Consider the following 22,130-nt stretch of genomic DNA (forward strand, 5'->3'; position numbering starts at 1 on the left):
AATGATCGATATAGCCCAGATCTCTTGACTGGGGGTGCATGTTTGATTTGTTCTGCATTTCGTCCATCATTTGTGTGTCTTTTGCTTTCTCACTCAAATTGTGAAAAGGGGCCAGGTTAGTCCAGAAGAACGTGTGAGCACAAAGTCAAAAGCCTAAAAAAATTAAAAATATGCATATACCAATGAATGAGATACCACAGCAGAACAATGACACGACATTTAGAGCAGATAAAATTAAGCCAATAATAATCTGGTATCACACCAGCTGCACGCCTGCTTCTAGGGCCTTCACAGAACTGAAGATATCTCAGATCACTGACTGTCACTTCATTGGCTCTTAGTAGCCAAAACAGCTCTTTTTTAAATAGTTTTGTTTGGTACAAAGAGCATTTTACCAAACTGGCCCTTAGTACTTGCAAGAAAAATGAATAATCTACTTGCATGCTTGATCTCTTCATTCTTCCAAGCAACTGTTATTAACTTTGCCTAGGATCATAAGATCTACACTGGAAGCACCTTTTACTGGACGGCCTGTAGTTGTAATGTACTTCGGCTTCATTTTAAGAAAATTACTAAACATTTGCTCCTAAAAAGAGATTTTAAGACCTATATCTTACTGTTATGAAGTTCTTATGATATAAGATAAGGGCCTGGACACCCTAATTGGCAGCAATGTGCTCCACAAGTGTATCATCATCATTCGTTCATCCGTTGGCTGATTTTAGGGACCTTTTAAATCAGTTGAATGTGCACTAAAGCACTCTGTTTTGTATGTTGTCAGGAATTTTGGTGTTACTTATTGCTATTCCAAATTTAACTATGAAAATGATTCAAGCATGTCACTCTATGAAAGATACAATACTGGAGAACAATGAGTTCAGTATAAGATGAAAAAACAAGTTGTCAGATAAGCTCTCAACAGCTTACTGAAAGGAACGATTGATCCCGGATCTCTAATGGGAAAGAGATTCCTACCAAAGATCGCCTTCAAAGCAATAAGCATCATAAGTGATAAAGAATAAATGAAGTAGAAAAAATGAAGGGCTAAGTTATTACCTATATTGGAAAGCACTTGGCATCTTGGTTCTATAATCACCTTCCTACTCTTTCCTTATCGCTATCCTTATGGCAACTGCCAAAGACCTCTTCTCTCTTTTGCGTTGTTATAGCGTTTCTTGCCTAGCTTGATATAAAGCTCTCTGCTGCTCTTGTGGTGAAGTTTACACTCTACACACGCTGCCACTAAACAATGGATAAAAAGATATTTAATCAACTATGCATGCTTACCGACATGGACCATTAAGAGAATGCACTTCTTATTTAAACAATTTTTTAATTGCCTTTATTATATAATTGCCAATCGTTCCACATATACATTATAACAATACAGTGACTGCTGGATTCAACAGAGGTCACTAATTTGGATGTCATCATTAACATTTAAAAATAAATCATTTATGCAATATACAAAATAACAACAACATTATATGAATTCGAAACTGGCCAATATGAATTTACAGTACATACAGTAAATAAAATAAGACATTTGAATGAGTTCAATGGATATTAAATTTTTGGAACTCTCATTTTTAAAAATTACAAGAACATATAGTTGAAACTGGGTACAAAGTAAGGCAGCATATTTGGTTTAGCAATCAACCCCCCCCTACATTTAAGATAAAAGAAAGATTCTTGAGCAGTGGCGCTGAAACATGGACATCATGTTTTGAAAATAAGAAAATTAATAGGTTTGTCCTGCAAAAAAATAAATAAAAAGAACCAAAACTTCAGTTAACACCGTATTCTCTGTAGTTTGCTGATGCAGCATTTACTTCTAACCAAGGCAATTCTCTAATCCCTAAATCCTCTTCAGGTGTATTCGCCAGTAAAACTCAATGGATTGTTGAGACTGGTTTCACTCATGAGGTCAGACTAAATGCTACTCTCACCTCCACTATATTTTCATTTGTTTGGTTGCATAGAATAGAGGATAAATCCAAATTTAGGGTAAACGTTTAATTTCTCGTTGGCTTTATTTATTAAACTGCATTTCAAGGGTTAATTAGATCAGTTCTGCTTAGATGACATAGTGAAGTTCAAGAAGAAACACAATGGCAGTTTTAGCCCATTGTTTTACACAGTGATTACAAACACTTCTGGGGGCCATATCATGATGGACTGTCCTGACTCAGCCCAGAGCCAGTGCCTTTTGTATTCACCAGAAGTATGTAAAGTGATTTAATTTAACCCAATAATTCTCCATGTTAGGCTTGATTTTCAGAATTAATAGCTTGGAAACACCAGGATGTTCCTCATTCTGCTGCTGAGCTCTGCCTTCTAAAGTAATGCACTATCTCACAGTGATATTGGGTCAAATGAATTCATTTTGCTAACTGCAGCCACTGGGCTCTGTACTCAGCCAGAGCAGTCCACCATGACATAGCACTGCACTGGTGCAATACAATTTTGCATAAGCAAACAAATGTAATAGCAGAATGAATCAATTAAAATACATAGTTTTGGCAATAATCGTTTAGCACAAATGTAATGCTTTTAGTAAATACAAATGTAGTAGTTGAACTGTTTACTTGGAGTAATATCAGTCCAACAATGCCCAACAAAGACCTTATGTAATCTGGCCCTTGTTCGAATATAGGACCATGATGTGGTCATTAGGAGAGGAAAATGTATGAATATTTAAATCAGATGAAGTTGCTAGGACTTTCTTTGTTAAATTATTTTATTGCATGTCAATGTAGGGATGAACGAACTGGAATTACACAGAAACGCATTAACTTGTTTTCCCTGTTTTTGCCTGACTGTTTATTTAGGACCAGGGGCCATCTTATAAATGTGGCTGCTCATGCTAAGTCAGTGGACACTATAGCTTCGATTCCTACCTAAGCAGTGCTGTAAAACAGCATGGATATATTTATTTCCCTCTGTGGCCAATCCTACAAGCCTACCACTGTTGGAATAGCCATAGGAAATCCGTCTGAGCTCACCAACAAAATAACGAGGCAGAAGACTGCAACCTGCCGCCAATGGTCCTTGCTTCTAAAATGCCTGCTCTTTGTATGCATTTATATATTAAATGCTGATTTTCATTCTCCTCGAGTCTCTAGGCATAAAACATGACTTCTAGATAGTAACCAAGGAGGCTGGTTTGAGGAGAAAGACTATTTGGGAGAGCTTATTAGGGCACCAGAGCACCACAGGTAACTCATTAGTTATGTTACAGCGCTACTAAATATCCAGGAAAGAGCTGCCTTTACTGCAGCTTCAGAAGATAACTGACTAAACAGCTGTCAAAATATCAGTTTATATTTTCAACACAGCCAGCACATTCATTTGTTTCATAGCCAAAGGGACTCCATCAGACTAGAATCTGGCCATGCAAACTACAGTGGTTCTATTTATCTATTTAAGGATATGCCTGAGTGACTCAGGCTTACGCATTTTGTGGGCCATAAGACTCACTGTTCTAAATGCACATAAGAAAGGTCAAAATATGTGCAGTGAGTTTCAAGTCTCTTAAACTATGAATAGGAATAGGATTACCTTAACACTCCATGAGTCTGACAAAACATAAAACCTTGTCAATGGTGCATAGGAACAATCTGAAATGTCGGAATGGGACAAACCGGTATATATATATATAGGTTGATGTGAATGTGGAATATACTGCTCAAAAGAGCTGCTGGAGTAGTGTTCCGCAAATAATTTCCATATTAAAATGGTGGTCATTAATTAAATGAACAAAAATCTCTTTAACTAAAAATGATCAGAAAATGAATATTCAGCACAAAAATGACACAAGGCAGTAAACTGGAGGGAGGTTGAATATTACCCACCTATTAAGAAAGGTAACGGCAGCTAGCCTTGGTTATGCTGCAGTAAATTGCTAGGATCTGTTATCGTAATAAACCTGGTTCTGAGAGCTTTGTCCGGGTAGTAGGGACATAATCACCCCATCCACAGTGCACCCCATTGCACCGTGGACAGAGAGGTGATGTGCAGGAACCCAGGACTAGAAATCCCTTTGGTGTTTGCACCAGAGAGATTCCCTTATGAAGTGCACCTCAGGCTGCAAGGGAAGAGATTTCCTTGCAGCACAACTCTTTGGCTTTTGTTTTTGGAATCCAATCAGAGCACTGAAAGCTCAGAATGGTTTAAATCACTTTGATTGGTGCTTGGGCCCTCAGCCCAGCACCCCTAAACACTGAATTGGATGTGAGAGGTAGTGTGAGAATGGAGAAACTCTTCCCTTTCCAGTGGTACTACTCCCAAGTGAATCCCCGCTAGAGGATGGTGGTGAGGGCAACCATTGAGCAGGAATTCACTCCACCAGACCACCAGGAATATAAAAAAATGAGTACTGGTCTCCCTGCACAGCCAATTACTGCTTCTACTGAAAGGCCATGTCAGTCTCTGTGGTACCATAGGAGGGTGCAGTAGAGTGTATACTCTAATCTGCTCATCCCCACGGCCGCAGAAAACTCATTAGGGATGGGATTTTTTTTTAAGTGAAAAAGAATACGGGGGAATCCTTGAATCAGGTTGCACAGCCACCCCTAGGGTACAGAGGTGGGTTTACCGCCATCTGCTCAACCCAGAGAGGTCGAGCACCTGCACTCATTTGTTTTTTTAAAGAATGGATCCACACCATCTTGCATTCCCATAGGTCTCTAGTTTTCACAAAAACGAATGGTTAATAGATGACCCCTGGGGCTGCCCAACAATCAGCCCAAATGCTGCATCCACCCACATCCGGACAAAATTCTGGATAGTACCATGCCTTGTGGAGTTGCTTGTCCCATGTGATAGGATAATCCACATAAATGAGGAACCATTTTCATTGAAAGTCAGTGTTCAAAAAACATATTTTGGAAATGCCCTCAAAATTAACCTGTTGTTATGAGTAATCACAATTCCAACGTGTTACAAATAACTTCTAATCCTAAACTCAGATTTCTGGGCCTATTCTTAAAATGTGTATTGTTCTTTCATACTCATGTTTTATTCATTAGATTTTTCCCTTATCATTGATGCATGATCAGAACATACCAAAAAATCAATATCAGTTGATGGCACTTGATATAGAGCATATTTTTAGACCACTGACATACTCTATGGGGGCTATTTACAAAGGTAACTTACACGTGTGATTAATTTACATGTGTAATTTACTCTTACACTTTTAAGTAACTTCTCTACTTTGGGCATTTCCTGAAATCCAAGTGAAATCCAAGTGTAAAGTTCCTCAGAATCGTAGATGTACATGTTTCCATTCCTGAAAAAATTAGGGTAGAGCCAAATTACTGAGTGTAAGTTACTGCTGGCAAAACAAAAAACAGTAGTAAGTTAAGCACCATACAGGGCCAACTACGGCTACTGCAACACATTCCAATAGAAAATACCAGAGACAGGGCTTAAAACCCCACAGGAAATCATGTTATTGTAAATGACAATATTTAAAATAGATAACAAATATAACTTAATGTTAAAACTAAAAAGAAAACATTTATTATTTAAATATAACTTTAGAATTTTTTATTTACATTTAATAAGTTAAATTAATATGTTTAAATTGAAGCAAAACAGAATTCAAACTTTTGGTAATACTGGCATAGAATTTTTGCATTTTTTTTTATTTTGTTCTACTTTTAGAAAAACATAAACAATTACCATACATTAATATCGATCATATAAATATTTTCTCTAAATTTATTATAAAGTAAATTCACTTTTTAAACGTTTACTATGTTTTACCACATGGAGATCTATCACTGTGGAGTGTCCCTTTGGTAAAGTATAGGAAAAGTAAATAAGTTGAGTTACCTCAAGAAATTTAATTACATTGAATAACAAATGTTTTTTGAAGTTTAAACTAAAGCAAAACAAGGAAATGCATTATTAATGATTGAAAACCATTTATATATAATTAATTAAAAGTAATGTAATTATATTTAAAATATAATTGTACATTAATTTATAAATTCAAAAAGGTTTGTTAACATTTTTCCAGTTAAATAATAGATATGTGTTGTTTTTATATTTGTATAATTACATTATATTCATTTACATTTTTATCTATTTAAATTTAAGGTAACTTTATTTCCCATGGGGTTTTAGTTTACTTCCCTACCTCCATTATTTTCTATGAGAGGGTGTTGAAGTATCAGTGATTGGCCATGTATGGTGCTGGACTTACTCAAAGTCTGAGCTGGAGTAATTTACTGTTTTGTAATCCTTTTGGTTTTAGTAACTTTAAATTGTAGTTTGTGAATAGCAATGGGCTTATATTTTGTTGGGTGGGTACCCCTTCCATTTAGGAGTAAGCATGTCCTTTTTTCTAGCCTTTCCCCTGGTCCCTCCCACATTTACTACCAAGGGCCCGATTACAATGTCTGACGGACCTGAGTCTGTCAGACATTGTTTGGGTACTGGGACCGACGGATCTCCTGTCAGCGGTACCAACACAGGAATTAGGATGTGACAGAACACTGTTCCGCCACACTCCTATTCTTTACAATGGGAGCATGCATTCCGACTGGAATGCATGCTCTCAGTGTAAAGTGAAAAGGTGCAGTTCATCCCTGCACCCCGTGGCAGGCACCTCAAGGTGCCTGCCAGGGGATTCAGGGATCAACAGGGGGGCACCATAGGTGCCCCCTCAACTGCCATCCGGATGCCTTGCACCCATGGGGCCCCTGCTAGGGGCCCCCAAAGTCAACTTCCAACAGCCTTGCTGTGTCAAAAAGGCCGGCACATAAAGGCTTTCGGAATCTGACACTGCAATCCCTCGGGCGGAAAGAGTCACCATTGGTATTACAGGAGACTTTCCCAATGGCAGACGGGCTCTCGGAGCCCATCGGAGGACTTTGGAAAATCCAGTTTGCATTCAGTTCTGATCGACTTCCTCGAAATGGGTCGGTTGCAAATTATTCCAAACAGTAGATCACAATGTCGTAGGAACGGCTCTGACCGAGGGTCGGAGCCGTTTCCTAATGCATCGTAATCGACCCCTAAGTAGTAAACATACCTGAGTGATGGTCTCCCCACAGACAAAAGAGAGGTGGAGATGAACTTTTACACTTGTAGGTTTGTGAATAGCATTTTGCAGTGCTTTAGTAGTAGTTAGTAGTATGATTGCTGCACTAATAAGCCTCCTGCAAATACAGTTTGTGAATAGGCCCCACTAATTTTAGATTTATGAAAGATAAAAATGTACACACAATTAGACTTTTCCCTTTGTTGAACATATCAGCCAATAGAAGATAAAAACCTGAATATGTATATTTAGGTACTGGTTTACATTATTTAGGGAATAGGAAATTCCTTAACTAGGACACCACTCGTGTCTAATGTTTAGTATACTCCAGTATATTTGGGGGCCAACTAGTTTTGAGTTTCAATTATAGTTTCTCACTAGCTTTACAGAAGGAAGCAAGGCTCTCGTCACCCCTATGGCACAGGTGGCGTTCAATGGGATAACACTAGAATCTATTCCAAGGCTCCAAAAATAGAAGTTAATCGCATTCAAAAGCAAACCATTTTAATTGGTAATTTGTCACTAGACGATGCTTTGCTTGAGACACTTATAAGCCTCCCTGACAACAGGATTTTCCCACATTTCTCTCTGACGAACTTGATACCTTAGTCCCCGGGGCACATATTGTGTTATTAAGAAGTAAAACGCTATCCTGTTACTGTAACACTGTAAAAGAAGATGTGTTTTCTCTCCACTTTCAAACTCTTTAGAAGTATACTTCGTTCAATGGATGTGCATATTGCTGTATAATTCTTTAAATGTTTCTAAACGAAAGCAGGTACGCATACACTTTTCATGAATGTATCTGTGTGTGTTCTACAACAAAAAAGTCATTTATCCCCCTTAAATCTGAAGTAGAGCAGGTTTAAGACCTTCTGGTGTAAAAGGGTACATTCAAATAACTAGTGGGGTCAGGAGAAATCCACCTGAAATACTGGCTATAAGTCCTGTTGATAAAACAGGACTCGGGCACCTATATACAATCTTACCACAACAGCCAGCACTGCAAAAAAAATTCCCCTTTGTTTGCAGAGATGGCAAAACAGGGCACACTAGATAGCTAATAACTCCTATTATTTAAGAGTCATGGAGTGCACCTTATCAACAGTACTTTTTATTTGTGTATCACTGAGTATCCACATTTGTGGAATGCCCTATATCTGCATGCTACATGCAGGCTAAAGGAGTGTATATTTAAATGAAGGTGCATCTTCCCTTCAGGAATTGGTAGTTAGAAGGTGATTGAACTATTGCAACCAATGCCTGTTTATGAAGGTCCCCGGAAATGAGCTGCCTCCGCTTATGCGGGTGTTTGACAGTTTCAGTTTTAAAGAGCTTGTGATCGTGGCATGTGTTCAGGGAGGGCACTGGTGACATAGATATACAGCAGTTCAGAACCCGACCTCTTCCACAACCCCATGCACACAACACTTGCCAGTTTTTCAAACAGCTCATTGAGTTCTTCGTCTATTCACCTAAAGAAGAGGATTGATGTCCTGATCAATTCTTGCGCTGAACCCTCTGAGCAATGAAGCTGATGAGGAAATACAAACCATTTCCTCTGCTTGATAACATGAGATACACTGAGAACCACTCTCCAAGGCAGTTAGGGGCATATTACCAACAACTAGCGATAATTATCGCTATGTTGGCTTAGCGGCAATATTTTTTTCGCCGAGCACCGCTGATTGTTATCGCTTAAGAACCTTGCTATTATCAAGGTTTATCTCCTAAGCGATAAAAATCGGCCGAAATGCATGAATATCACTGAAAAGTCCGCGATATTCATGCATTACCGAGCTAATGCTCTTAGCCATGTTATCCACCTCCCATTGGATAACATGGCTAAGAACTGCTCAGGGGCAGGTGTTAGCTAAAAAGTTGGAAATAGGAGATAGCGATGTTAGCGACTGTTTCCAGTCGCAAACATCTTGGCACGCCCACTTTGCATGTCATTAGTGATAAATATCGCTGACATGCAAAGTGGGGCCCAAGATGGTCGCTATCTCTTACTAGCTGTCGCTAACTGGTGTTAGCGACAGCTAGGTAATAGGGAGATCATTTTATCTCCACTTTCTTGGCTTTTAAAGCCAAAAAAGCGGAGATAAACCCCCTTGATAATATGCCTACTAAGTTCTCCCTGCCAGCTTAATGTGGTTGTGCACACATTCTTTTTATTTTTTTATAATAATACTTTATATGGTTTCCCAAGAATGCGTGCACACATTCAACACAACAAAGTCCATCATTCTTGTCCCCAGTTGGGGATCTCGGTTACAAATTGTGATTGATAAGCAGTGTAACTTCAAGGCACATTTCTGAGTACGACCTGGAGGAGAAAAACAGAAAGGGCAAGTCATTGGACCAACCAAGTAGCACTTTTTTTTTTTTTTTACAGTTTTTTCATCCCTGCTGGTTCACGACAAGATTTTAAATAAGAGCAGACATTCAAAGCAGAAGATCCATGTTAGCAGGTCTGCTACCTGGTAAGCTGCTGAGCCAGTCAACCTGCGTGATTTGTTGCTCTGGCCCCCCCCAGCATGATCAATTTGATGACAAGAGCAGAAATGAGGCAGAGACTGCTTTTGGTTTGCATTGTCAGTGTAAATGCGAGCAGTTGACCTGTGCACTGTCGCCATAAATAAAACATGTGTGAGCTGATTAACAGATCTGCAAGTGACAAAACACAAATCCATCCAGGCTTCAATGACACCAACATGTCAAGTCTGAAGCCTTGCAATGTTGTATATCAAACCAGGAAATCTGGAGACAAACACAGAACAAATATTGCACGTGTTTAAAAAAAACATGACTAATGTACAATCTTTGCGTGCAAATTCAGAATAGTGGGTAGTGTAAGGGGGAGCAGCATGTTCCTGAATCATGTGATTAGTGCAGGCACTTTTAGGTTTGCATATTTAAAAAAAAAATCTTTTTTTTTTTTTTTTAGAAACTACTGATGTCCATTTGGATTCACAGCGCTGTCTCGAACACGATGAAGGGCGTCGGTGTAGATTCTGCATGTTCTGTGAGAATCTGTCCATTTGGAACAATGTCTGCGGCATTTTTCTTGTTATGTGCCTAGAAGAATAACGTACAGTGGTTATTAGCCAAGAAACATTAATCTGCAAGCTTGATCACATAATCAGAGCACGCTAGAATGCCTATGGCAGTACGCCAACTTTATTTCAAACACCTTGAAGCAATGGCTATTTCACCAAATTCTCATAAAACTTTTTTCTGAATGTAATTGGACCTACACCACAAAAAAATGGTATCTTGCCCAGGCACTAGCTGCTTGTGGGGGTGTAACATGACTCCAGTCTCCTGTGTACATGCACAGAAGTAGAAGGGGTCACTGCCCACTTTCAATCAAAATATGCTGCTTATATGGTAAAGGTGATCCAACCAGTAAATGCATTGGAGGAGCCGAGTTGAGAAGGGTCTGGCTCAGTTCCTATAGCAAAAGCAAGTGCCAAATCATCAAACATTTTTTTATATGTAAGTGACGAACAAATTACTTACCTTTAGTAACACCTAAACTTGTAGATACTCTATCTAGTCGCAGATTCCTTACCTTAGAATTATCCCCAGGCATCAGACTCGATCTGGAAACTTTCCATGAGCAGAACCCCACCCACCGGTAGGTGGCATTGGCTCTGCGTGACACCGTCTGCGCCAGAAGAGACATGCGGGGTGGCGATACAGGTGCAATCTCTGCACAATGACATTGTTTTCTTTTCACGAATTTCCAGCTAGGTGCGCAGAGCCACGAAGATCACTGGCCATTAGCGTGGACTGCTAGGGACCTGAAAGAGGAACAGCCCCGTCCCTAAAAATCTGTTTGCAGAGTGGGGAGGAGGAGTGGTTGGTACAGAATCTGCAGCTAGCCAGATTCTCTACCAGATAAGTCATTATCGAAATTAAGTAACTTGTTTATTTGATAGAGACTTCTAGCTGCAGATTCCTCACCTTAGAATAGTTACCAAAGCAACACCTCCACCGAGGTGGTTCTGCGGAACAATTTCACACCAAAAAGTCCTGGAGTACAGAACAGGCAAAGTGCCCATCCCAACAGTCCGGATTGTCCAGACAGTAGTGCTTTGTGAACACGTGCATAGAGGCGTGTTGCCGCCTGGCAGCTGTCCGGGACTCTGCATGCTAATGCAGTGGTTGTAGCCTTGGCTCTGATAGAATGAGCATTCAAGCTCTCAGAGGGGTGCTTCTTGGGCTGTGCATAGCAGATTTTAATGTGGAGCTTGACCCATCAGGAGCTGGGCCATTTCTGCACAGCCATTTCCTTCTGTGCTCTGACATACTGCACGAAAAGTAGGTGGTCCACCAGGAACTCTTTTTTGCAGTCAAGGTAAAATGATAAAGCTCTTTTTGTGTTCAGGCGGTGAAATGATGTGGCAGAGTGTAAAAAATAAGGCATGTGATAGACTGCCCTACATGAAACACAGGGCTCTAGTGGATGAAGAACCAGCTTGCCAGAGTAAATGTTCAGGTAGGGAGGCTTGGATGACAAAGCCTGAAGCTCATTGACCCTCCAGGCAGATGTTGTTTCCAAGAAGGCCTTCTTGATCGTAAGGAGCCTGGGAGGACAATTGTGCAATAGCTCAAAGGGAGCGCATGTCAGAAAGGTTAAGATTAGGTTAAGGTCTCACTGAGGAATGATGAGGGGCCAAGTTGGAAACCTTTTGAGAACCTATTTACAACAGAGGATTTAAAGAGGGATTACTGATAAGGCACCCTCAGAAAGGCTGAGATTGCAGAATGATAGCCCTTTAAGGTGCCCAGAGCAGAGCCCTGTAGGGCAAAGGAAAGGATAAAGAGAGTGACCTGCGAGAGGGGAGTAGAAAAAGGGTCAACCTATTTCTCTGCATAGTATAACACAAACTTGCCCCAATGACAAGCATATACCGTCTTGATGGAGGGGTGCCTGGCTGCCAAGATAACATTGCAGACTTCCAGCGGAAGGTAGAAAGCTGTTAACTGCTGCCGCTCAATCTCCACGTAACAAGGTGCACCATTGACAAGTTTAGGTGGAGAATCTTGCCACTGCTGCGACAGTAGATCCTCCCAAATGGCCATTCTGATTGGCAAACCGATGGCCATGCTCGACGGCTCAGTATACTAAACTCTCTGAGCTCCGTCCGTAGCCACAAGAATGACTTGGGCCAAATTGTTCCTGATCTTCTTGAGAACTGGGCAGGAGTGGAATGGGTGGAAAGGCATTCAGAAGGTCTGAGCTCCACTAAAGATGAAAAGTGTCTTCGGGCGAAAGCTGCCTTGGAAACACCAGGGTACGGGACTGATGACACTGCCTATTCTCGGCTATGGACTAATCAAGGCTCCCCACACTGCTGGAACGAGACCTTGCTCCACCTCGAAATGGAGATGCCATTCGTAAATTGCTAGGCAGCTTCGGCTGAGTTTGGCTGCCCTAGTGTTCAGAGAGCCCGCCAGGTGTTAAACCCCAAGGGATATGCCCTGAAATTCCAGCCATGTCCAGTGATGCAGGGTCTCCTGACAAAGGGTCCAAGACTCCACCCTGCCCTGTTTATTGCAGTACCACATGGTGGTAGTGTTGACCAGAAAGGCTTTTAATGGCGGCCAGATCACCTGGAGCTCCAGAAGGTTGATGTGGAGTCAGGATTCCACCAGAGACCTCTGATCTCTACCTCTCGCAGAAGGCCGCCCCATCCTAGGAGTGATGCATCTGTCAACACTGTGAGATCTGGTTAGGGAAGGGAGAGGGGTCTGTTGCTGACACCTATTGCGGATTGTTGACCACCACTTAGGATCTTTTGCAATTCCTTAAAAGATCTGAGCAATGTCAGAGAAATTCTCCTGATGCAGAACTTACTGGAAAATCAGGTCCATTGCAGAGCCCGCATATGCCAGCGGGCATGTCTCACAAGCAGGATGCAAGAGGTCATCATGAGTCCCAGCAGCCTCAAAGTCAGTCTCACCGAAATCCAGGATAGAAGCTGAAACATGGTATCATAGCTCGAATACCCTGGACTCACTGTTCAGTAGGATAAGCCAGAAACTGCACCGTGTCCAGAACAGCTTTGATGAAAAGGAGTGTCTGAAAAGGGAGTCCGGTGTGACATTGGCACGCAGATAGTGAACCCCAGTGAATACAGGAAGTCTGCCATAGTCTGGAGGTGGGAGACAACCGCTTGCGGGGAACCCGCCTTTAACAGCCAGTCATCGAGATAGGGCAAGGCTGGCACCTCTGCGCTCCTTAGATGAGCAGCAACCAGCACCATCATCTTGGTGAACACCTGAGGGGGTGCTGGTAAAGCCAAAAGAGAGACCGGAAAACTGAAAGTGCTTGTGGCCCACCATGAACCTCAGAAAATGCCTGTGGGCAGGCAGGACAAGAGTGTGAAAATATTTGTCCAGCAAGTTCAATGCTAGCATCCATGCTCCCAGGTCCAGCAGAGAAGACCTGAGGGAGCGCAAGCATTTTGAACTTCTCCTTCTTGAGGAAGAAATTGAGATGGCACTAATCTAAGATAGGACGAACACTTCCGTCCTCCTTGGGCACCAGAAAATAGCGGGAATAGCAAACACTCCCAATTTTTGGCACTAGCCCCTCTCTAAAGCTCTCATGGACAAGACAGACATAATTTCCAGGCAGACCAAGATAAGATGGCCCTCCATCAGCTTGTCGCAAGAAGGGGGCATGGGTGGAGAGATAGTAATGAAGGAGAGGGAGTAGCCCCTTCAGAAAGTTTGGAGAACCTATCGATCTGATGTTATAGTCCTTCAGTGGAGCAGGTGATGGTGTATCCTCCCTCTCGCCGGGGTCTCCATAATGGTAAGAGGGTAAAATAAAGAGGCTTTGAGGCTGCAGCTGCCTCCAATGGGGTGGTGGACTTGCCCTTGCTCTGGCATTCCTGACCCTAAGGGCCTGTGGGTACGGTGTCCTCAGTCACTCAGAGGCTGGGAAGCTTGCATACTACTGTGGCTCCTTCTGTGGTCACAAAAGGAGTGAAATGCAGATTAGGGTTTATAAGGGGCCATGGAAAGGCCCAAGTACCTGGCTGCAGCACTGCTGCCCTTGATGCACTTCAGCGCTGAGTCCGCCTGGTCCTGGAAGAGACGGGAGCTATCAAAGGGCATGTCCATTACCAATGCTTGGACATCCCTGAAAAGCCAGTTGTTCTAAGCCAGGAGTGGCTCGTAAGACCACGTCCAGGAACCGCTCCACCTAGCGAGTTGGTGGTATCCAGTCCACATCTGATTGTGAACTTAGATGCGTCTCTCCCATCAGCAACGGCTTGGAAAATTATGGCCCGGGCCTTCTCCAGAACCATGGGCAGCACCTGCGCAACCGAATTGCATAGAAAATGGTTGTAACAGCATGCACATGGTCTTCATGGACCGCAGCGCAAGGCTGGCTGAAGAAAACCTTTTCTTAACTACAGTGTCCACCCTCTTGGATTCCCTATCCAGTAGGGTGGTAAGGAATGCACCAGGATTTGTACACTGGTAGTAGAGGCTTGGACGACCACGGTAGGTTGTTGCTTCAGCAAGTTTGGGTCCCCTGGGGCAGGGAGATGGGGGTGGCCAATTGTCATGTTCACAGGAGTCCCTGTGCTGGGCTTGGACCAAGTCCCAAGCAGGATGTCTGTGAGGACTTCATTAAATGGGAGAAGAGGTTCTGAGGGGGACACTCCTGGCTGAAGCACCTGAGGGGAGGCAAAGGTCCAGGACCTCAGCCACCCTTCTCACCACCATAGCGAATAATGCTACCTCCTCCGTAGCTACAAAAGGGGTAGAAAACATACCAGTATCTGGGGAAGTGACCAGTCCACTGGCCTCCGCCAAGTCCTCACACCAGTCCATGTTGGGATATAGGGGCCGGTATCCTTCAGGGTCCAGCGAACCCTCCCAATCCTCCCAAAGTCCTAGCCCAAAGGAATAGGGCTCAGGTCCGGTTTGGAGGGCATGGCTCTAGTCAGCACAGGAGTCGATGTTGGATGACAGCGCTCTGGCTCCATGTCAGAGTCGGGGATCAAAATAAGGATGACGCTGGTGGTGTTGGGAGCATTAGTATCAGGACCGGTGCTTGGGAAGGTTAAGGTGGTACGACCAAGACTAGTCAGGAACTATCTGTGGATCAAAGAGGCCCGACTTGCTCCAGAGGAGGACCTACTGGCGGGGAACCAATAGGGGCACCTCCGAAACCGGCCGGGCACAAAGGGACACCGGCAAAGATGAGTCACCCAAATATGAGGTGCATAGCCCCATAAAACTCTCAAAGTTGGGGAAGGGTCCAACCAGCACCCAGAAACTTAGGAGGGCGCGGAGCCAGCCCCAGAAAAGCAGAACCTGGCCTTGAATGACAATGCTCCCCTATCTTGTTTGAAGAACATGGCGGATGGGGTGAAGTAGAAGACCTCTTTGACTTCTCGTTCATCTTGTTCTTGCAGAGCTTACCAAAACACCTGGACGACTGGTGATGAGGATCTTTAGCTCCGTAACAGATCTCGGACCTGTCTCTCATCTGCGATCAATACCATCATGGCATCACACATCAAGTGGCAAGAAGCTTGAGCGACAACTACCTCATGCCCTTGGGGTGCATGGAGCAGTAATCTGCACAGGTCTTCGCATCGTGGTAGCACTCCAAGCACTAAAGTCTAACCAGATGCAGGTCCGTCACTAACATCTGTTGATGATAGGTGCCGCTGGGCTTCGTAGTGGACATTCCTGCCATACCAGGAGAAGCCAGGAAGCCGCTTGGCAGCAGTGCGCTTTATCAAATATTGTTTTCATTTCATTTCATTTCATTTCATCTCTCAAAAAATATTTCAGCAACATGCTGATCAAGTAATTAATTATTGGGGTAGTCATCACTTTTATAGTTTCAATGCAGCCCCACCAGCGGATGAATTTGGATGTCCAGCTTTCTAATAATTCTGCTGTTTTCTTAAGGGTGAGCTTTTCATTGTGTTTTATAGTGTCAATTAGGTCAAGTCTGAATTTGATGCCTAAATATCTTATGTATTGGGGTTGACAGGTCAAACCTGAATTTCGTAATACATCCTTTGTACCAAAGGAATTGAAGAATTTGACTTCTGATTTGTCTTTGCTTAATTTATACCCGGAGACTTTTGAGTACTGCTCTATTGTTTCCATGAGGGCATGTATAGATGAGCTGGGCTTGTCCATGACAATTAAAATGTCATCTTCTTAACCACATGCATGCGGTGCATTTTCCCCTCCTGTGCTGAAGAATGCAGAATCCCATTGTTCATGACGAGCTCAGCTCGTCATGAGCACACGACCAGTGTACTGCATGACGAGCTGAGCTCGTCATGAGCATGGAAGGGGTTAAGCAGATAACTTTACTACCTTCCCATGGAAGCGGATTCCTGTTACATTAGGGTTGCTTTTAATATTTAGGCGGAGAGGTTCGAGATCAAACAGAAAGAGGGATGGGGAAAGGGGACAGCCTTGCCTAGTACCTTTTTCTAGTTTGAATGGTTGGGACAGGGAACGATTAGTAGAGATACTGGCATTTGGATAACTGTATAGTGCCATGCTCATTTTTATAAATTCATCACCTAAGTTGAAGGTTCTAAGTGAAACTTCGAGAAAGGTCCAAGAAACTCTATCGAACTTTACTCTCACTATTTACTATTACTTTCATTGGATTTGCACCGTAATTTAGATAAATGTATCACAAATTTTATTTGGCAAGGTAAAAGAGGAAGAATAGCCAACTTTAAAAGCTATCAGACCTCCTTTCTTGCTAAACACTGCACACATTGGCTCTCCATACCTGATGAATACATATCCGCCTGGCTGGAAGTTGGAAAAGTCATCTTGGTCAATCTAAATTCTACAACACTACTGACCTCCACCTGTAATCATCTCACCAGGTCCAAATCTATATTAAAAAATACTAGAATTGAACTACTATCCATTGATAAGACTTTACCTTCCTGTATTAGGCTTTCCAATCTAGCCTCTCTTTGGCTCAACTTGAACATCACATACAAAGGCCAAACCCTACACTTGAACACATGGATCAACAAAGGTATATACTACCCAAACAACGAGTCTCCAGTACCTTCCTGGTAACCTTTTTGAATCTACAATCACAATATCATTTCAAAGACAGAAAATTCTTTGATTTTCTCAAAATTAAGACAGTGATTACCAAATCCAACTATCACTGCAACTCTCCCATCTTTAATATATAATCTTCACAAGGTGGCCAACACGTTTCAAAATTTGACCAATTATTGCAACCCAAAACATCATGGGCAAACAGGAAAGTAATGACAAACTGGGACACCCATTCTTCTATCCTCACGTCTGAACCAGAATGGAGCGCTATCTGGAAATCAGTAACCTCACAAAATATCACTGGCACTTTTGCAAGCTAAATATTATCTATTTCACAAAGCCTTCTCAGACATCTTCCCGCCTATACACTCTGAAAATCCTAGAAAGCCCCATCTGCTGTAACTGTAAGGAAAACAAATGGGACCTTGCACACCTAATCTTTCATTTCGCGCTGTGGTGGGTCTGTGACGCTGCCTTGTGAAGGCTCACATACAAGTCTTTAAAAGGCACTGCCATTGGCCAGCTGCCGCAGGACTGCTGGACCAGGAGAAAACTCTGGGCGGCAATGTCTTTTCCTTTACCTCCAAGCTTCTTAATATTAGCCCCAAAAAGAAATTATAATTTCTTATCAAGGGCTTCCCTGACACCAATATTAAATGCCCTTCTATTGAGCTCCTATTGACATCCGCAGTTAAAACGATTACCTATAACTGGAAATCCACCTACAAAGCCTTGTTTACGGCATGGTTAAACTGGATATCACACATCAGGGGTGCTGACAACATGGTTCCACTAAATCTCCATGAACCAGTGGCCAATGATGTATGCTACAAAACCAATATGACTGTATTTTACTTGCATCCCTCAAGCAAGATAATTAACCTCACTGCCTTCCAATTTCCACTGGTCTCTCTTCATACGGCAGTCCTCTTTTTATTTTCCGTTTTTTTTCAATTTAAATATGCAAATGCTGTGTGAAATATACTTTCATAATTGCTGTATTATTGCTTTTTTTCCTTCTTCCCTTTAAATCTATATACCAACCCACAAACTATTACAACGGAATATCGACGGTCCACCTAGGTATATCATTGTAAGAATAACACCTTATTAGTTCCCTTCTCTTTATTTTAGTCTTACTCTGTCTTCTGTGTGTTTTTCTTTGCCTTTGTTGTTGTATATTGAAAGTGAATAAAGATTATTTTGAAATTTTAAAAAAAGACTGGCAAAAGTAAAAAAAGTCAGTGAAAAATTGCGCTTACTGAAGCGGAAAAAAATAACTGGTGTCAGTCTGCTGGAGTGGCGCCTCTAAGGGCACCATGCACTCCACTTCCGGCACAGACGACGCCACACAGAGCTGAATGATGCCACCTACTGGTGCACAGCGGTGCTTTTCACAATGGGACAAAGGAGAAGCCCATTTATCAAAATGCTGTGATCATTTGTATTTAAAGCCGTTGTCACATCTAGAAGTATCAACAAACTGTTGTAACTCTGGTCAACAGCTTTAGAGAGCTCGTCTATCAAAGCTGTCAGGGCTATTTTGGTGCTTCTGTTGGGACAGAAGCCAGTTTGGGCATCTTCTAGGATAGAGTTGTCCCCTAGATATGATGAGAGTTGGGAAGCAAGGTGGCACTCTAAAATGGAAGAGTGATTGGTCTATGGTTAGTTTCATGCAATCTAAATGTCAGTGAGCCTAATATGCATTTTGCATTTTGTCGTGAAAAGCTCAATGTCTTTGTACAGATATAGTGCAAAATGCAGAAAGTGTCTGGCCATTGGAAGTGAAATGTTCATCAGGACAAAAGTATGAATGCGGCTCCATAAAAAAAAGCTTGTGTCTACAGAAAAAAGTTCAGTGTGGGGTTTTGAGCAATGTTTTTTTAGATTAAGGTGACTTTATTGATGAAATAAATGGCCAGTTTGTTGCACAGCTCCGAAATGACTTGCCTAGCATTACACAGCTTAGTCACGAGGGAAAGGCAGGTTTGCAACTAGTTTTCCTGGTAAACACTGTCATTCAGCCATTGGATTAACATCTCCATCTCCCTTTCTTTACCAACAAATAGAATGCTTTTTTATTTATTTATTTCATTACCTGAATTAGTACACATTGATTAATAAATACAAGTATTATGATTTAATTTAATCTGGCACGATACATGTATAACACATCAAAATGCCATTCTTAAAAACAGCCCAAAGTTAAGAGTAAGTGAAGGCATGTCAATTTTATATCAATGTTACTATTTCCCCTGCGTTTAAAAATAGAAAAGAGGGTAAGGATTAGCACCTAACTACAACAAAAACATTGATTAAATAATCAAATACGAGTCTTACATTGCACAGAGATTGCTCTCCATTACAGGTCTCCATTGAGAAATGTGAAAATTGCAGCTCAGATACAAACAGACATCATGCAATCTAGTGTCTTGCATTTAGTGGGCTTTTGACTTAAAACTCTATTGGGGAGGAAAAAGAGCAGTGCCTGGGTTTATTGGATCATCTCTCTTTTGGCTCAGCAATCAATCAATCAATCAGTGACATTTGTAAAGCGCGCTACATACCCGTAGGGTCTCAAGGCGCTGGGGGGGGGGGGGGGAGGGGGGGGTGCCGCTACTGCTCGAACAGCCAGGTCTTCAGCTTCTTCCTGAAGGAGAGGTGGTCTTGGGTCAGGCGCAGGTCGGGAGGGAGGGAGTTCCAGGTCTTGGCGGCCAGGTAGGAGAAGGACCTTCCTCCTGTAGTCGCTCTTCGGATGCGGGGGACGGCGGCGAGGGCGTGGTTGGCTGATCGGAGGTGGCGTTTGGGAGCGTAGAAGTTGACTCGGCAGCCTCCATGAGACAAGGACCAAGCCAGAGCTGGACATTGAGACTGAGCCAGGCTCAAGCTTTGCTTGGCTTGCCCACTGCTGCTACATGGTGTGCATTAACTAAGTTAAATAACTCTATGACTGACCACAGGAAGCTTGCTGAGGAGGCCAACATCTGGCTCAACACCAGAGTGTCCAAGCAGGTATATGGGGCCGGGGTCCCTGTGCTCAAGGCCCCTGACTTTTCCAGGGAATTCATTGTTCAAACAGATGCCTCACAACATGGAATGGGGCAGTTTTATCACAGCTATATGATGAGGGCTCAGAGTAGGTAGTGAACGTGAGCGTTGAGACCCATGACATTGGGAATATGGGTCAACACACTTACTACCCATTCTGTGAGGCTTAACTTGAAAAAGAGGGAAATATGTGAAGAAATACAGACTCCAACAAAAATTCCAGCCATCCAGAATATCTGCACCTATTTCTTTCTCACTTACAATCGAGACCAGATTGGTGATTAGTCCATGCTCTGTGTTCATCACAATTTAGTTGAAAAAGGGAGCATAGCTATCTTCTCCATCTGTACTTAGGTGTAGAACAGAGCACAATAATATGGCAAAAAAACGGTGGAAGTGCGACTTATGAATGCAAGCGTACGCCTCGTGTTTTTAATGCAAACTATAGATACCTATATTAGATATACATTTATTACATAAGAATGTACAAATGTAAGCTGGAGTGACAACAAAGTGGCCAACAACAAGCAACACAACTGTTGGTCTACTCCAACAGAGGACTAAACCCTACAAGGCTGTTGGTAATTCACAAAACAGAAGCACACTATTTACCTTTTTTGCCCAAGTGTTTTTTGATAATTATTTACTTGTCTCTCTTGCCACATAATCCGTTATCTGCTGCATAATTTGCAGATTTTAACAAAATAATTGTTTGTGGGTAAAATGAATCCAAGTCACTAAAAAAAAAAACCCTACCATTTGTGTTACCGTGCAGGGATAGAGCCTTTGCAAAAGCTAATTGGCACAAAACGACCCATCGAGAAATGGTGTGTTTGTGCACTGCCCGTCCCTTCTTAGCGCACACGTTACCAACAAAGAGCTGGTCGTCCACCCGGAATTGGCGTGTGTGGTCCAAATTAAATGAGCGCGCACGTTTTGGGTCCAGACGGTGAAGCCTCTCTTCCTCTTTTGAGGGATGCGGAGGCGGAAAGAAGGTGGGCAAGGTGATGGACTGCCCGATGTGGAAGGCTTTAACAACCTTGGTCAGGAAAGAGGGACGTGTTTTTAAGACAACTTTGTCCGGATGGACAGAAAGGAAAGAAGGCTTAGAAGAAAGGGCCTGGAGCTCGCTCACCCTCCTGGCAGAGGTGATGGCAACCAGGAATACAGTCTTAAGAGTAAGAAGACGGAGAGGACAATTGTGAAGTGGCTCTAAGGGAGCGCACATCAAATAAGTTAGAACAAGGTTCAAGTCCCACTGAGGCATCACGAAAGGAACAGGAGGAAACATGTGAGTGATGCCCTTCAAGAATCTATTTACAACAGGGGACTTGAAAAGAGAAGGCTGATCAGGAAGCCTTAAGAAAGCTGAAATGCAGAGAGGTAGCCTTTGATAGTGTCCAGAGCAGAGCCCTGCTGGGCAAGAGAAAGAAGAAAGAGGAGAACTTCTGAAAGAGGATCAACAGCCTTTGCTGTGCACCATGTCACAAATCTGCCACCTGCAGGCGTATACCGCTTTTGTGGAGGGACGCCTGGCTGCCAGAATGACGTCACAGACTTCAGGAGGCAAGTCAAATGGCCTCATCTGCCGCTGCTCAATCTCCACGTATGGAGGTGGAGACTGGACAGGTTCGGGTGGAGGACCGTCCCCAGCTGCTGCGACAGAAGGTCCTCCTGAAGAGGCAGACGAATCGGGGGATCGACTGACATGCTGAGTAGCTCGGGATACCAGTATCTTCGTGCCCAGTCCGGGGCCACAAGGATGACTTGGGCCCAGTCGCGCCTGATCTTCTTCAGCACTCTGGGCAGAAGTGGTATAGGCGGAAAGGCGTACAATAGACTGCAACTCCACTCGCAACGAAAACCGTCGCTGAGCCAGTGCCGCCTTGGAAATTCCAACACGCAGAACTGATGACATTGGCCGTTCTCTTCT

General features: G+C 42.8%; 1 protein-coding gene across 1 annotated transcript in view; it reads right to left on the reverse strand.

The window, feature by feature from the left end:
• Positions 1 to 9,637: 9,637 nt before the first annotated feature.
• The window catches only part of ABCC4 (ATP binding cassette subfamily C member 4 (PEL blood group)), a 1,668,368-nt gene continuing 1,655,875 nt past the window's right edge, over positions 9,638 to 22,130 (reverse strand). The window contains exon 31 of the mRNA XM_086934802.1: positions 9,638 to 10,135. Coding sequence (XP_086790928.1) covers positions 10,028 to 10,135 — 108 coding nt within the window. The 3' untranslated portion in view covers positions 9,638 to 10,027. The remainder of the gene's footprint in view (positions 10,136 to 22,130) is intronic.

Source organism: Lissotriton vulgaris, chromosome 8, assembly GCF_964263255.1.
Source record: "Lissotriton vulgaris chromosome 8, aLisVul1.2, whole genome shotgun sequence".
NCBI lineage: Eukaryota > Metazoa > Chordata > Amphibia > Caudata > Salamandridae > Lissotriton > Lissotriton vulgaris.